At 36.4% G+C, this 18,559-nt stretch overlaps 1 protein-coding gene across 5 annotated transcripts in view; it reads left to right on the top strand.

The window, feature by feature from the left end:
* Positions 1-18,559, top strand: part of MAD1L1 (mitotic arrest deficient 1 like 1) — an 894,370-nt gene that overhangs the window by 394,686 nt on the left and 481,125 nt on the right. For 2 of the 5 annotated variants that reach the window (XM_074208800.1, XM_074208802.1), the window contains one exon: positions 5,975-6,109. In XM_074208800.1, coding sequence (XP_074064901.1) covers positions 5,975-6,109 — 135 coding nt within the window. Of the gene's footprint in view, positions 1-5,974; positions 6,110-11,031; positions 15,308-18,559 lie in introns of those variants that run through there. The other 3 variants (XM_074208805.1, XM_074208806.1, XM_074208803.1) reach the window with 2 other exon arrangements.

The raw sequence follows: 18,559 nt of genomic DNA, 5'->3' as shown, positions 1-18,559 counted from the left end.
TAAGATATTCTTAATTTGAAGTCATCTTAGATGTGTTTAGGAAGAACACTGGAGCCTGAGGGAAGACTACTGGAAAGTTAGGAATGAATTATATATATTTTGGAGACATAGGAAGAACAAAGTGGGATCAAGAAAGTAAGGCTTTTGTAATGAGATGAGAATTTCTCTAGACAGGCTTTCTCTTGTCTCAACTTGAAGAAAACTTGTTTTTGAATCAGGCCTTGGACTCTTTCTGATTGTGTGACCCTGGGCAAGTTTTCTCTGGAGGGAGTTGAGGGAGTGAATTGAGGGAGTTGAATTTGACTTCAGAGGTCCCTTTCAGTTATAAATCATTTATCCTTTTTATCCTTCTGTGAAAAGCATGCCAATCTAAAAGAATAGGTAGGGAAAAAATGGAGGTTTTGAATATTTTACCCGGTTTTACCCAGCTTAAGATAGGGACTCTTTTACTGGTAGTGGCTTGGCTGATTTTTATAACAGTCTGTCCCATTTAAGGACAGAACATCATATCAAAGACAGGGAAGGCGATATCTTACAACCCAAGTTTTTATTAAAGTTATTATTCCCATATCTGCCTCGATATATTTTCTATTCTCCTTACTAATTGGACTAGCTTAATTCCTTACACAATCCTTTGGTTGATTTCTTCATAAGTAACACAATATACTCAAATTCTCTCCTTCATTCACTGGTAAATTAAATAGGAATTTTATCTCCAGGAATAGGGTTGCTTCTATGCCATTAGAAAAGTATGGAATGGAAAATATCATTATGATTTGTACTTTCCCAAGCAAATCTTAGGTTCTGCTCTATGCTGGAGCAAAGAAAATGCAAGCAAGGCCTTGTGTGATTGTTTTTAGATTAATAGTTGAAGTTTGCTCATGTGGAAATAGAAGGGATTTCACCGTGACTAGAATCTGTCATTAAAAAGCCATTATCAAAGTCGTCCTACAGTCTTCTTGGTCTTTTATTGTTAATGACAAAACAATCTCTTCAAAAAGAAAAAAAGAGAAAGGAAATTTTATTTTTATTTCTATTTAGTATTTTTCTACTTTGAAAGCCATGTAGTGCCGAAGATTTAACAGAATAGAACTTTAGTGAAGTAAGGCAGTTTAGAGATTTATTGATCAATAAAAGAGACAATTACAGCTTGTTTATGAAAGGAAAAACCCCTTTGGCCCTTTGAGCAACATAGAGACTTTAATAATGATAACTCTGGTAACCAGCTGAAACTATAAAAGTCAATAGTAAGATATAGGAATTCAATAAAATTATGACACTAGATAAACTTTATTCTTGGAACAAATTTTCCACAGATAGGTGACTTGTTTCAGTTAGATTTGTAACTTTAATTTCTTGCTTATTAGATTTTTTTTTTGTCATTAACTAATTGTAAAGTCTATGGTGAGGTGACAATTCCATGTCCACTGATATGAAAGCAAGCCACATGGATGGCTCAGATTCGAAACCAGGGATTCCCAAATCTGAATTTGTGTTGTTTCAATGTCTTCCTGGTTTTCCCAGAATAATTTCATGAATGCTACCAACCAGAAGTATTTGCTCCATTTGCATATAAGAAACATGTTCACTTGGCTGCTTTTTTATTTTTAAATAAAGATATAAGGATAAAAGCACATATAATAAAAATAATGGCATGGTATCCCTGTACTTCCCAAAGCTGGGGGAATCATTACTCTGAGAGGCAGAATATTTGAATAATTTTTTTCTAACTCTTTAGGATAATGACCTTTTCTTAGAATCAGAATTTTAGAGGTAGAAGAATGTTTAGAGATTCCTTAGAGACTAATTTAATCTGCTCACTTTACAGTTAAGGAAACTGTGTCTCAGTGATATGAAGTGAATTATCCTACTGAGTTTATAGCCAAGCTAGGTCAGCTATCTTTTTTCCCAGAAACCTTTTTGGGAGTAGGAGTTAGATTCTATCACCATTCCCTCAACTCATCTTACCACAGCCTCTTCTTACTATACTTTCTTTGCCAATACTCTTACATTGTAGCAGTTGTGAAAACAAAGCTCAGGACTTTGGATCTATGTTTGCCTCTCTTATTTCTCAGAGAGATAATTTAGCTCCTCGATGACAAGGCTGAGTTTTAAATAGTTCCTGTATTAAGGATTTAGTATTTTGTGGGTGGTAGATTTAATAATTTGGTGCTGTATAGCTAGCCATTTGGATCGGCCTTTTAAGCTTATTTGCTACCTGAAATGCATTATGTCATAGGCACAGTTTTTTCTGGAATTAGAGTTGATGGTTGCTTTGAAAATGGGATATTCTAAACCAGTTGGAAACCATTTCCCTTGCAGATCTTGCAAGGTATAGTTTTGCAAGGTTTTGAGAAGTGAGAAAAAAGGATAACCATAGATTGAGAAATATACAGTTATTCTTGGGGGGTGGGACTCACTGAAAGCAGGTAAGCTCCCCAAAGTATTCATGAAGATATGAATTTGTATTATAGCTTAATACTGTTTCCCCAATAACCCCCGAAAGCAGATTTGTTCATATGATTCTGATGAAGAAGCCTAGAAACACTGTTAAGAAACATTTATTAAGCAACTACCATATATCAGATATTGTGTAGCTTCTTGGGACATCAAGACAAAGAATAAAACAATCCCTATTCTCAAAAAGAATACATACATGTAAATATATACAGAATAAATATAAGGAGATCTCTAAAAGGTACTTGGAGAAGGAGATTAATAACAGTTGAGAGGATCAAGAAGGGCTTTATATAAAAGGTCCTTTGTGAAACCATAAGGAAGAAATGATTCTCCAAGATGGGGGGATTGAGGGGAGGGCATTCCAGGTACCGGGGATGGGGGTGGGTAAGCGACATGTTATATGTGAGGACGTCATTTTGGCTGTATTACAAATCACAGACTATCAGTGGGACTGTAATAGTAGGGATGTAAAAATAGGTGAGGTTCAGATGCTGGAGGTCTTTAAATCTTCTTTAAACAGGAGTTAACTATTTCATCTTAGAGGCAAAAGGAACCATTGGAGATTATTAAGAAGAGAAAGGATATAATCAGTTAGGATGTTAAGAACCCTGTTGATTCTGCAAGACTGTATAATATTTTCTGGAGTGGATAGAGACTTGAGATGAAGAGGACATTATGGTAATTTTGGCAAGAAGGGATGAGAATTGGTGTTCTAAGAGTGTCTGAATGAGTAAAAAGAAATCTGTTAAGTGTGTGTGATCCCTAGAAAGCAGGAAAATGGTGGTGAAATAAGAGAGAGTTTTAACAGAAAGACAGATTGAGTTTGAGCTATTTCCAACACATCCAGTTTAAAATAGCCATAGGCAATTGGTGATGCCAGGGACCAAAGCTCTGGGGAGAGTCAGTTCTTATGTTTAGTTATTTTTCAGTTAGCTCTGACTCTTCGTGACCCATCTGGGGTAATACTGAATTGATTTTCCATTTTATTCTCCAGCTATAGTTGAGGAAACTGAAGCAAAGTATGTGAGGCCAGATTTGAACTCAGGAAGATATCTCCCTGACTCCAGATCCAGCATTCTATCCACTGCACCACCTAGCTGCTCCAGGAGAGTCTAGGACTGTATTTATAGATCTGGATGTCATTTATATAGAGATTATAATTAAAACATTTGTACTTTTTATGATTACCTAGAAAGGTGGTATGAAAAGAATATCTGGGCTAGTGCTATAAGAACACATTCAATTGGGCTGGCTTATGGATTATGAGAGAGAGATACAGAGACACACAGACACAGAGAGACAGAGAGACACACATACACACACAGAGGGAGAAACAGATACAGAGAGACAGACACAGAGAAAGAGACAGACAGAGAGACAGAAAATTGAGACTATAATCCAATGGAAACACCTGAGGAGTTGCCATCAACAGCATATGTAGAGAAGCTGTCCTTTGTCAAGTAAAGGACTACATCAATAGAGATTAAGAGAGAAAAATTTTGAGGAGAAAAGGAATGAGAAGAGAGAAAATTGAAAGTGATTGTCCTCCATTTTCTTCATAAAAAAAGCATTGAACACACTAAGAGCAACACTGTGTGATGATCAGCCATGATGGATTTGCTCAGTTCTAAACAGGTTCTAAAGGACTTGTAATGGAAAAATACCATTCATATCCAGGGAACGATATGGAGACCAAAGTTTACTATTTTCAATATTTAAAATTTGTTTTATGTCTTATTGTTTTCCCCTCATGGTTTTTCTTTCTTTTTTCCCTTTTTGATTTGATTCTTTCACAACATGATTAATAAGGATAACTTTAACATAATTAGACATGTATAACATAATTAGACATGTATAACATTACTTTCTGTCAGAGGGAGGAGAGAGAGAGAGAAGGGAGTAAGAGAGAAAAATGTTTGACTCAAAACCTTAAAAAAGTGATTGTTGAAAACTATCTTTGCAATATAATTAGAAAAATAAATACATTTTAAAGAGAAAAAAATAAGAGGCAAGATTATCAGATGAGCAGATAGAGGTTATGGATGATATAAGGAGTGTTTTTGGAATGATCTCCAGGGAGAAGGAGATGGGGAAGCAATTGCAGAAGAGTAAAGGGATTGTTTTTCTGTAGCACAGATTTATAATGTACTTGATCAGTGTGGTTCTATAAATCTAGACCTGAGCTTTATCAAAGGATGAGTGGTGATTTCTTTCACAGTTCAATAAAGGGATGAGGGATTCAAGATAGATGACAGTGCCAAGTTGAATTGATTAATTGTAAGGTCAGAATTGGAAAGGCAGGGCAATAAAGTCCGAATAGAGGGTATCAGCCTGAGAAAATGTTGTGGGATGGATGTATACATTTGAGGGTTTTGATGATGGGCAAATAGGCTTAGGAAGTTTGAAGAAGCATAGGGAACTATGAAATGATTGCAAGTTGTGATCAAAAGAGGAATATCAGATAATATTTTTGAATAATGATGAGATCCAAGGATTGAAAGGAATAGAGAAATTCGAAGGTTATGGAGTTGGAAGAATTGTTAACGTGGATGTTTCAGCAGGAGTCAGAGTAGGAGAGAAAAGTGGTAAGCCAGGTGCTGAAATCCTTGAGAAAGACAGGAAAATGACCTAAGAATGTTTCATACAGCCCCTGTCATGATCTGAATAGGGCAGAAAATTTTAAATGAGTGCATTTCAAAGGAGTATACATGGCTGAAGGATTGGCATAAAGGAAAGGCTTTGAAGTCAGCAATGAGGACAAGGACTAGTCTAGTTCTCCCTTCAGCACCAGTGTATTTGTGATGGGTTGGGTGATAGGGCTCATGGAAAGAGACAGTATGAAATGTTGAGGTGAGCTCCCCAGAAGACAGAGGCAATATTAGTTATACTAGGTTTTTGGTCTGATTTGTTCAGACATTTTCTTGCCCTGTTAGTTTTGGAGCTTGAAGGTTGTTGCTGGTACTATAGCTATTGTAGGATGTACTGAACTGAAAACCTAATGGAGAACTTTATCTTCAGTCATAAGAAAAAAATAGTGCTTAATTTGGACTCCCAGTACATTAGTTTCAAAAGCCTCAAGTCCTCATCAGTGACTCGGCTGTAAGATTCTGATGGCAAAAGTGAAGATAACCTTTTGATTCCAACTTTAGTTCCATTGGAAGAATGAATCAGCATTGATTATTGAACATTTAAGGGGAAGTGGGGTAATGATTTTGATCACACAACAGCTCCCCCAAAAGAGAGCTTTCATCATATATAAGAAGGAATTTTTGCCTTTATCAGTACGACTCATAGAGATCAGTCACCGTTTCTCTATCCATTTGATTCTCTACTTGCCCTGGAATCATTTCATTGCATTCCTGCCCAAACCATATTTCTAGAATTTTGCCACACTGTCCTTTCCATACAGGGTCTTTTCCAACTGTTTTGTTTCCACAATAGCATATAATAATAATAATAATAATAATAATAATAGTGGTAGGGCTCAAATCCATTTCTTTTTCTCTGCCTACAGGAGCGAGATGTAATGAGATCTGTCTTGGATTCCTTGGAAAATGATATGTCCCCATTAGAGCATTCTCCCCAGTTGGCTCTCCAAGTCCATGAGGAAATGATACAGAATTTGCATGCTAATTGTGCTGAAATGGAGGTAAGTGAGCCTTAGAATCAGCCCACTCTATAGACTGATTTTTTCAATAAATAAGGATGGCTGTACCCATTTATATGGTTCTTTGCATAGTTGGTACACTTAAAACCACTGAAATGCACCCCATCATATTATATCTTGTATACTGAAAGACCCAAAATATTTTCAGTATGACCTGAAAAGATAATTTAGCCAAGGAGCAAATCCTGTATGAAGTCCAGTTAAGAATACCAAGCATTTCTGTATGCTATCTAGGTTTTGAAAGAAAATTAATTGAGCATGAGATGTTGGAGGTCATTCCATTCTAGAAGTATTTGAACCCATGGTAGAACAATTCAACCATCTGTATATATGTGAAATGTCCTTTACTATATCTCTTTACTGTAAGAGTCAGATTTAGCAACCGTATTTTGATAAACACTGAAGAAGCTGGAACTGTTAAACTTTATTTCAGGAAAAACTCAGAACTGCTTTCAATACACAGTTCAAAATTATTAATAATAATACATAATTTCAATATACAATTGATTGTTTTGTATGCTAGTTTTCAGTTTTCTTTTGGACAAGCACTGTAATTAAAGCTATTAGAATAAAATCTATTAAATTATTAAAATTGAGTTAAATTAAAATTAAAGTTATTAGAATAAAAATACATGACTGCAACAAAGATGATTTTTAATTAATAAATTTATCTTTTTGTCACTCAATGTCTCATCAACTCTTCTGATCACAACTCAAAACATTTTATATCTTCTCTCCTCTCAGCATTCACATAGCTTCTGATCAAGATATTGATTGACAGAAGTGAAATGGAAGAATCAGAATAACAGGGAGTTTAATTTCTCTATCAGATCTTTGCTCAGACTTGCAGCTACATTGCCAAGGGTGTACTAGCCCTGGTCTTTCAGAGTACAAAATTTGGATGCAGTGCTCATAGAAGGACCATACTTCCAGATACATGAATGGCTGTCAAGATAAGAGATAACTCTATTAATTGAGTGAATGAGACACATTTAAGTGTCTACTATGTGAAAGATACATGAACAAATATGTGAGCTATTAGTAACACAAGGATATGCTAAGACAAAATTCTCATCCTTGCATGAGAATCATAAGACATGTGCATTAATAATTCTAACAACATACAATAAATGCAAAGAAGAGAGTCTTTGAAAGTCCTTTTCAAGGACTGCAGAAGGACAAATCATTTCTTTTTTTTGAAAGATTTGGTTTATTTTTGAATTTTACAATTTTCCCCCTAATCTTGCTTCCCTCCCCCCTCCCCCCACAGAAGGCAGTCTGTTAGTCTTTACATTGTTTCCATGGTATGCATTGATCTAAATTGAATGTGATGAGAGAGAAATTATATCCTTAAGGAAGAAACATACAGTATGAGATATAGCAGAATTACGTAATAAGATAACATTTTTTTTTTAAATTAAAGGTAATAGTCTTTGGTCTTTGTTCAAACTCCACAATTCTTTCTCAGGATACAGATGGCATTCTCTGTTGCAGATACCCCAAAATTGTGCCTGATTGTTGGGACAAATCATTTCTGAGTGATGGGATCAGATAAACCTTTGTCGATAACATGAATTGGACCTTGTAGGTAGGGTAAGATTTCAATAGGTAGAAATAGAAATGGGAAGATGGGTAGTAAGAGTCTACCTTTGAGATGGGTAGTGGTGGAGCAGAAAAAAACAGATGGGAGAGGCCATCATGAAGAGAGGAGATAGGAATAATCCAACTGGTTTGGATATAGAGCATGGAAAAGAGTATGTGAGATTGGAACAATGCTATGAAAGAGGAGATCTTGAATACTGTGATAACAGGTTTCTACTTTTGATCAAGGAAGTGGTGATTTCAGAACAGTGAATAAGCAAGATTATTCTGGATAAATGTAAAAAAGTGGATTGAGATGTAGACCACTTAAAGAGCAAAAGGCTATAGCAATAGCTGTGGAGAGGAAGCTAGAAATAGTAAGAAAAGATGTTTTGGAATTAAAGTGGAAGTAGTATGGAGGGGCCATTTTTAAGAAATAGCATTACAATCAACAGGACTTGGCAACAGATTTAATTAAGGAAATGAGAGCAAAAAAACTTTCAATGAAGACCTAGATATTTTAAGCCTTGGACTGGGAGAAATAATACTATGTTCAGCAGACTAAGAAAGTTAGGAGGAGGGCAGGATTAATTGGGGAGGGAAAGAGAAAGGAGAAGATTTATTCAATTTTGGTTATATATTGAGATCTATGAAGTCAACATTAACTTGATATATATAAATTTAAGATGATAGTGGGATATCCAGGTGAAAATATTTAGTTAACATTTAGAAATGGAGCTTTAAACCTGGGGGATGTATCAAGTTTGGAGATATAAATTTGACTGATTTTCAGAAATAGTTATTGAAACCTGGAAAAAGATGAGTTAGGAAAAGAAGAGAATTTAGGAAGTGCATGGAAGGTGACGGTACATGGCCTTCAGGTGCATTCAGATAGTGGGGTGAAAAGAACTAATAAGGAGATAATAGGAGAACTATGAATTCAGTGTCACAGAAGTCAAGGGAGAAGACAGTATCAAGAAGGGGTGAAATCTTTCAGGAAGATCAAGGACAATGGGATTGAAAAAGGCCTTTAGAGCTCAGTAGTTACCTTGAGGAAAGCAATTTTAGTAGAGTGGTTAGTTCAAGAAGGCCCTTTGCAAGGGACTCGGGAGTCCATGGAAGTTGAGACAGTAATTATTCTGTCTAGATGTTTGATTGGAAGAAGTTGGAAAGATAGTGGTATGATAGAATCAATGATAGATGTTTTGGGGTGATTTTATTTTTTAAATGTGAGAGAGATCTGAGTGTGTTTTCAGCAAAAGGCAAGGGAGTCAATATAGAATGAAGATTTTCTGTTGAGGCAAATAGGGGAAAGAATAGGTCGGAAATTTCCAGTTCTTTCTATACTGATCAAACAGTGGTTTATCCCATTGTTTTGATATTTCCTTTTCCTTCCTTTGCCTTTTAATCAGAGTCTTAAAGTGATGATTCTATTGAATATTTAGGATATTGTGTAAATTTAGTCTTTCTGTGTTGTTCTTCTGCCATGCTACTGTAAGAATTAGCTCTGTCTTTCTTCAGGAGGATAATTGTAGATCATGACATAGAGGATGTCTAATGTTAGAGAGAGAAAAGTCAATTTCAGTGTTTCAGGAACTCAGAGAATTCTTATAACTGCACCTTGCTGCCTCCCAGATAGGAACCTCTTTTTTTGATGGCACATGTGTCAAAAGGCAAGCGAAGATGCTTGTGATTTTGAGAGAATGTGTTTTTGTTCTGCTGCAAAAGTGATGTTAAATCATCCAGTCCTATCTTAAAGATGAACAGAAGGAAGCATGGACAGTTTTCTGTACATAATAGATACTTAATAAATGTTGAATTTTTTGAAATGCCTCATTTTTTGACTAAGAGAATTGAGGCCTGGTTGGGGTTTGATAACACAGACAACAGTCTTGCATTGCTGATATAGTGAGTTGCTAGACTTGTTAATATTCAATCAGAGGTATTTGTTCATACTTTATTGCTTTATGTACATTTGTTATTGGTTAATTCTGCAATAGGATGAGACTGAGCAATCAGTTCTGGGTTTTCCCCCCCCATTCCTCTCTTCATCTTTTATTTCTTATTATGTTTTTCCTTCTTTGTTTTTGCTTCCTACCATTTATTACAAATGTGGGATTATGACTATATTGATATATTTATCATCAATTCATCATGCCATCATTCATTCTTTTTTTTCCAGTGTATTATTGCAATTTATTTTTCCAATTACATGCAAAAGGCAGTTTTCAACATTCATCCATTTGCTAGTTTGAGTTCCATATTTTTCTACCACTCTCTCTTCCCTCCCCCTCTCCCCATGGCAGTAAACAATCTGGTAAAAGTTATATATGTACAATCGTGTTTAACATATTTCCATAGTAATCATGTTATGAAAGAGAAATTAGAGCCATGGGGGGGGTGGCATTAGAAAGATAAAAAAAACTAAAAAAAATACTTTAAAAAGTGAACCTAGTATGCTTTACTCTGCATTAGGACTCTAGTTTTTTCCCTGGATGTGGATAACATTTTCTATAATAATCAGTCTGTCAGGATTGTCCTTGATCATTGAACTGTTCAGAGAAGCTGTGTCCATCTTAGTTGATCCATCTCACAATATTGTTAATATCTACAGCATTCTCTTGGTTCTACTCACTTCACTTAGCTTCAGTTCATGCCAGTCTTTACATGCTTTTCTGAAGTCCTCCTCCTCATGATTTCTTACTGAACAATAATATTCCATAACATTCATATAACATTCCCTAATTGATGAACATCCCCTCAATTTCCAATTCCTTGCAATTGCAAAACGGAGCTATGAATATTTTGTACTTATATAACTTTTCATTTTTTGTGATGTCTTTGGAATAAAGACCTTATTAGTGGTATTGCTGGATCAAAGGGCAGTTTTAATTGCACTTTGGGCATAGTTCCAAATTTCTCTCCAGAATGCTTGGATCAATTTGTATCCCAGTTTTCCCACATCCCTTCCAATCTTGATCATTTTTCTGTTTTGTCATATTAGCCGAGGTGATAAGTGTGAGATGGTATCTCATAATTGTTGTAATTTGCATTTCTCTCATTCAGTGATTTGGAACATTTTTTCATATGACTATAGCTTTAATTTCTCTATCTGAAAACTGCCTGTTCTTATGCTTGGACCCTTTATCAATTGGAGATTTACTTGTGATCTTATAAATTTGATTCAGTTTTCTATATATTTTAGAAATTAGTCCTTTATCAAAAACATTAGCTGTGACTATTATTTCCCATCTTTCTTCATTCCTTCTAATCTTGGCTTCTTTAATTTTATATTTACAAAAACTTTTAAATTTAATATAGTAAAAATCATCCATTTTGCAATTTTTAATTTTTTTAACTCTTGTTTGTTCATAAACTTCTCCCTTCTCCATAGATCCAACAGATCAAGTATGTTCTTTCAATTGGTCTATTGTATCACTATGTTTTAATCCATTTTGACCGTATTTTATTATTGCCATACTGTTTTCTAGTTTTCCCAGCAGTTTTTGTCAAATAGTGAGTTCTTATCCCAGAAGCTTATGTCTTATTTGGATTGAAATATAATTTTTATTATATTAGCTCAGTCTAACCATGAGCAATCGACATTTTTCCAGTTGTTTAGATCTGACTTTATTTGTGTGAAAAGTATTTTGCAATTGTGTTCATATAGTTTTGTCTTGTGAGGTAGATTCCTAAGTATTTTGTTGTCTACAGTTTCTGGTATTTTAACTGGTATTTCTCTTTTTTTCCTCTTGTTCATGGGTTTTATACAGAAATGCTGATGAATTAATGTGGGGTTTTTTAATATCCTCAAAACTCACCCAGATGTCAACTCCATCATTTATTTTTCATCTTATCTCTTTGAATCTTGAATCCAGAATCTTGGAAAGAAATATCTCATTTTTAAAGAACTTTAAACCTTTTCTTTTTTTTTAAAAGGGCAATTTTCCATTATTCCCTTAGTTTTAACTCCAGTGACCTTTCATCTGCATTACTGGATGGAGAACTATCCCTAAAGATATCACATGTGTCTTTTTGCACTAATACTTTGCTGTTGCATTATCTGTTTATTCAGTTTAATAAAGTATATTGTAAAAATGGGCGATATAACTAACAGAGTGTTGCAAAATAACAAAGGGGAACTCAAGGAGCTGAACATTCAGTTCCCATGTACTTGTTCATTCTCTAAAGAATTGTGATGATGCACAATCCAGACATATTCTTGTGTGCTCTTGATATCCCAATGCTGGGCACTTACTCAGAATGGACTCTCCATTGCTACTTTTAATAGGGTCAAGTTTTGCTAGAACTTGGGGGGTGGGGCTTAACAGGGCCATGATTTGGAACCTCACCCAAACCCTCCTTCTATGTCAATTCTTTCATTTTCAGCTTTGTTTTAATAGGAGAGAGAATTAAGTGAAGCCCATGATGAAACCAGATGAATTGGATCATTCAAAAGCTGCAATCTTATTATCAGCTTCTGATGTTCATTTTAACAGTAGTGTATTTGTCATCAGCTTTGTGCCAAACCAATTTGATAGTTTATTTTCTTCATTATCCGTCTATGGGGTACAGTGTCCATGTAAAAAAGGGAAAAACTGAAATGGTAACCTCAGACTTAGGAACAGCTGACATAACTAATTACTGAGCTCCAACTTTGAATTTAGAATTTGAAAGGTTAACTCCAGCTGTACAAAGTGAAATCATCATAAATATAAGTGCTTTAATAGCCATTTTATTACAACACATTTGGTTCCATATGAAACATTAATGAAGAGAGATTTGTGGGGAAGACTCACACTGACACCTTGAATAGTCTCCAGCATTTTTTACATTGAGAGATTTATACTACTGTACTTACCATATGTACCCTTATCAATTAATTATGAGGCTGACAGTTTTTGGCACATCAAATACCATATGTTCTGTGTTTTTAATACATCAGGAGAATTAGGTACTCTGTCAGTGACCTCAAAACTCACTGACCAAATATTATCTCCTTATCAGCAGCTGTACTATTGCACACCTGCTGATTCAGAGTACCAATTTTCCTGAGGCTTGTAATAGTCCTCATAAAGGGGGATCTTTGTGCAATGAAGTGCTTCTGTATTTAATACACTTAAAAATTTACATGCAAAGCAAGTAAAAATGTTTATCCAGTTGATTCATAGCTTTTCTTTGCTTGTCTCTTCTCCCTCTTTTGGCCATTCTCTTCTATATCTTTGCATCTTTCTTTCTTCCTCTCCAAATGCACTGTCATCATTCCTTCTTCCTTTGTCATTTTCTCCTCTTGTTGCAGCTTCCCAACTCCCCCATCTTCATTTCTCTTCCCTTTATTTTGTTTCATATTGAAAGAAGTGACCCTATTCAGAGACAGATTTGTAATGTCAGAGGTCTGAGTTGCTATGATGAAAATGATTTTTAAATCAAACTTAACTAAAAGTGATTTTTCAAATTGCATACTTTTTTTAAGATGACATACCAATGTCAATCTCTGACTTTTTTGTGGTAGGTATAGAAGATTATATGTTATTTGGAATGAATTTTTGTAATTTATTCCTCAGTTTATGCATGTCTTAGAGAGGACAGGTGAGTTGAATGAGGTCTTAACTGAGATTCTTTGGCAGAACTGGGAGGAGAAAGCATGTCTCTTAGTCCATTTCTTAGATGTATGCATGTTTCTGGTAACATCAAGAGAAACTTTGGCCTTTCAGTGATTATTCTTCTCCAACAGTCTCAATACTCAGTTTTCCAATTATTTCAGAATATTTCCCTAAAGTTTTCTTTATGCTGTTTTGTATAGTAGCATCTCAGTTGATTCTAGAGGCAAGAGGCAGTATTGTCATCTCTAGAGGTAATGCAGATACACTTAATGCATCAGTTCCTCACTCACTGAAGCTGTCAGAGAACTCAGTTTGTTTCCCCTTGAGAGAGCAGGTTACCTGTACACTTTTCCTCCCCTGGTGCTGTATCACTGCTCCCTGCCCCCCTCCATTTCCCAAGTCCTTTGTCTCCAAAGCCACAGTGACATTTAGCATATTTACCATAGGAAAATAACTTGGCTTTTGACCTGTTTTTGTGATTCTTGAATTTCCTCACACTTGCAGGCTGCTGGCAGTACAATGTTTTAGTCATCAATAAAATTACTGTGATTTGAAATATGGCATTTTTCCTCTGAAGATATTGAAATCATAGATAGCAGGAGCCTCATAGGACTTTGGATCCTGTCACCTTGCCAGTTTTATTGTGGAATGTTTTACATTATCTTGTTACACTCATTCTGCCATCATGTGCATTTCCTACTAGTCTTAAAGCAAGTAGTACAAGTTTTCCCTGGGCAGACTAGCCAAGAAAATATATAACAAAATGGCTATTCTTATACTGATTCCTGTACTTACCAATATTCCCGTGGAAATTCAGGATCTTTGGCATTGTGACTTGAACATCCATCCCAACTACAGCTTCCAGGAGCTCAGCCTCACTGTCAGTTCTATTTCAGGTACTTAGCTGCTGTTTCTCTTTGCTTCCAAAGTTTCAGCCTGCCATTCCTGTAGAACAGCTGGTGTTGGGATTCTCCACTGCCATCTGCTTGAGTTGTCTTTGGCTTCTAGGGCTTCTTCCTTCTCAAAAGAAGGGTTATTTTTCACTTCATTAGCCTACTGGCTTTGTGAACTGGTATAACAATAGTTAATCCTTTTGCTTTTTTGTTAGTCAGGCCAGAGGACACACATAAAGTGGTCTTGGTCACCCTTTTAAAGGAAATTCCCCCAGGCTCTTTTGATTTTCTAGTTGAATAGTATTTTATTTTCCACTCCCCAAATGCCTTAGGCAGTTAGTATGGGGCAATGTATATTACCTTGGAGCTTCCAACCTGGTTGTTGAAGCACTTGACCCTACCTGAGATGGTAGACATGAAAGGGAGAGGAGGAACTGGCATATCTGACTTGTGTTTCTGCCTCTAATCCCAGATCTTTGCCTTCATTAGACAAAGAATGTTATAGTTGTAAGGAAAGAGGATATTAATGATAATTCTAGTCAACAACAAATACTCATTTAACTGATCAGTAAGCTGAGGAAAGGAAAGGGAAGTTAGCTTAGTATGTTGAGTCTATGCTCCATGTGGGAAAACAGGCCCCCTGAAGATCCCTTTCATTATGCCATTTCATTTCATTATGACCTCATGCCAGACTAGGCAAAGATCCTTCCTCACTATCCCAATAATTGGATTTACAATTGACTGACCAGCTGGAAACCACTTCTCCCTCCTGTATAGCATCTTAGGCTCATCAGCCTTTCTAACACAGCCACCTGGGGGGTGGGGGGTAGGGGGGTAGGAGTCTTAGAGTCATAGATTACTGTAAGCAGGACATCATATGGGTGCCTATATGGTGTTGATCCTTGGGGGCATACAGATTCTAAAGGGACTCGGTGGGGAGACCATACATTTGATTCCAATCCTTTAATGGTGGTTTTCAGTAGGGAATGCTTTGTTGTTCATTCAGTCATGCCTGTGGACATAGCATGCCAGTACTGCCCATAGAGTTTTCTTGGGAAAGAGAGGAGTGCTTTGCTATTTCTTTATTGAGTGGAAACAAACAGGTGAGTAACTTGCTTAGGCTCACCAGGCTGTTAAGTGTCTCTAGATACATTTGAACTCAGGTTTTCCTGCCAGGGTCCAGTTCTTTTTCCACTGAGCCTCCCAGATGCTTCCTGGGCAGAGGTTAAGAATTTGAACAAGGTTACACAGCTTATAAGATTGTTTGTGGCCATGGAACTGTCCTTTCTTGATGGGGTTTCTGGTTGTGTTTACTCCACTAGCAGAAAGAAAGAAAATGTGTTTTTACATCTGCCTGATCATTGGCTAATGTATTTCACCTGAGTTCTGTTGTCTTTTAAGTGTTTTCTTAATATACTCTATTTCCAGAATTGTGTATATTCTTTTGAGTTTTACCTCACCCCTCATTTCATGTCTTTCCACATGAAGTCTGAATTCTTTGTATTTGTAGTTTCTTTTGGCACAGTGATATTCTATCACATTCATAAACTTGCTTGTTCAACCTTTCCTTATTTGTTATGGCCCTTTAATTTTTCTTTGTCCTGCATTTCTCACCCTTACATTTCTTCCACAACCTATATCCTTTTCAAATCCTAATTTGATATTTCAGTGCTTATTTTGTTTATTGCCTTTAAGACATTGTTACAAAGAGTTAAAATTTGTCCCTTGTAGCATTATAGCATTTCATAAGCAATCACTCCAAAGTAACAAATAGCTCAATTCCTTTGGGGAGCCGTGATGGGCCCTTGAATACTACCTGCCTTGGTTGGGAGAATGCAGGAAGCAGAAGATGAATTGGCCCTGACTTTCTTTAGAGTTTAAAATTGGGTTATTTTCTGTACTGCGTTTGGGAAGAAGAGATAACTAATGCGTGTTTACAGTTCATTTCCGTTTACCACAATAGGATAGAAAATTCCTCGTGGGCCTATTTTAATGTGGAAGGGTCTGCCTGTGTCTAGAGATAGTCGGTACAGAGTTGTCTTTCCCAATAGGTTGGGTTTGGGGGTAGGGGGAAGACCAGTCAGCAATGGGCACCAATATTCCCCAGAGTTGCAATGTTCCTGCTGCCCACCAGATGGCAGCAGATAAGCCCTGCATGATCTTGTCTTTCCTCTTGTCTATGATACTTTGAATGAATGCATCAGTATTTTCTCACTTGCTAGAAATACTGGGTTGGGAGTTGGAGTAAAGGAGTAGCACTTCCCTCCACAGGGAAGACGAGGTTTCGTAGTTTGTTTTTGTTTTGCTTTGGAGGTGGGGATGTGTGATGGGGGGCAGCTTCTATGGAGAAAAGATATATGTTATCCTCTCCCCACCCCTTCTCCCTCCCCATCCCCTTCTCTTTCTTTTCCCCCCTTGCCCCCTCCCCAATCATTCTCTCTCTTTTTAAATACTGAAAAACTTAAATGGGCTATTTGGATTCAGTTTAGATGATTTCAGTTTTGTTGGCAATACCCAAAGCTTCACAATCTGAAGCAAGGACAGACCTTCTTTGACCTCATTACTACCATATAGTTTTTTGTTTGTTTATTTTAGATTTTTCAAGGCAGTGGGGTTAAGTGGCTTGCCCAAGACCACACGGCTAGGCAAGTATCTGAGGTCGGATTTGAACCCAGGTACTCCTGACTCCAAGGCTGGTGCTCTATCCACTGTGCCACCTAGCCGCCCCTATCATATAGTTTTTTTTTTTGTCACCCACTTGGCCTGATGCCTATTGACTTTCACATCTACAATGAAGACAAGGGGTTTGTTCATCCAGGACTCAGTGTTCAAGATGACATTTGATGGCATAATGATCAAGTTTATTTTTCCTAGGGGTACAGTTCTTTGTATATTTTGGGTCGAATTCTAAGTTTTAGTATCTTAGTCTTTTCAGCATCCTTCCTGACCTTCAAAGCCTTGGACTTGGCATCTGTCTTGGGAGGGGAAGACAGTTGCTTCCTTCTTTACCTTGGGCTCCAATTTGGGAAAAAGGCTCAACCTTTTCAAAAGAATGGTTAAGAACTTTTTATGTACCAAAGAACAGAAAAGAAATGGATAGTTTTTTATTTAATTAATTAATTTGTTTATTTACTTTGAATTTTACAATTTCCCCCCCTAATCTCACTTCCCTCTTCCTACCCCCACAGAAGGCAGTCTGTTAGTCTTTACATTGTTTCTATTCTATACATTGATCTAAGTTGAATGTGCTGACAGAGAAATCATATCCTTAAGGGGGAAAAAAAGTTTAAGAGCAAAATTACATAATAAGAATTTTTTTAAAATTAAAGGTAATAATCATTATTCTTTGTTTGAACTCCTCATTTTTTTCTCTGGATACAGGTATACTCTGCATCTCCGATACCCCCAAATTGTCCCTGATTGTTGCACTTTTGGAATGGGCAAGTCCATTAAGGTTCATCATCACCCCCATGTTGCTGTTAGGGTGTACAACATTCTTCTGGTTCTGCTCATCCTTTCAGGCTTCCCTGAATTCTCATCCCTTCTGGTTTCTAATAGAACAATAGTATTCTATAATATACATATACCACAATTTGTTTAGCCATTCCCCAGTGATAGACATTCACTCAATTTTCAATTCTTTGCCACCACAAACAGGGCTGCTAATGAATATTTTTGTACTAGTGATGTTTTTACCCTTTTCCATGATCTCTTCAGCATATATACCCAGTAGCTGGATCCCTTTGGGCATAATTCCAAATTGCTCTCCAGAAAGGTTGGATGAGTTCACAGCTCCACCAACAATGTATGCATCCCAGATTCCCCAAGGCCCTTCCAACATTGATCATTGTCCTTTCTGCTCATATTGGCCCGTCTGAGAGGTTATCAAGTGGTACCTCAGAGATGCTTTAATTTGCATTTCTCTATTAAGTAGTGATTTTAGAGCAATTTTTCATATGACTATGGATCGCTTTGGTTTCCTCATCTGTAAATTGCCTTTCATGTCCTTTGGCCATTTGTAAATTGGGGAATTATTTTAGAAATGAGTGCTTCTTGAGAAATACTAGTAAAAATTGTTTCTCAATTTACTATATTTCTTTTGATCTTGGTTACAGTGGCTTTGTCTGTGCAAAAGCTTTTTAATTTAATGTAATCAAAATTATCTAGTTTGTTTTTAATGATGTTCTCCATCTCTTCCTTGGTCATAAACTGCTTCCCTTTCCATAGATCTGACAGGCAAACTATTCCTTGATCTCCTAGTTTGCTCATAATATTGTTTTTTTATGTCTAAATCCTATATACATTTTTATCTTGTCTTGGTATAGGGTGTGAGGTGTTGGTCTAATCCAAGTTTC

This window comes from Macrotis lagotis, chromosome X (assembly GCF_037893015.1).
Source record: "Macrotis lagotis isolate mMagLag1 chromosome X, bilby.v1.9.chrom.fasta, whole genome shotgun sequence".
In the NCBI taxonomy this organism is placed as follows: domain Eukaryota; kingdom Metazoa; phylum Chordata; class Mammalia; order Peramelemorphia; family Peramelidae; genus Macrotis; species Macrotis lagotis.
This window is presented reverse-complemented; position numbering and strand designations above follow the sequence as displayed.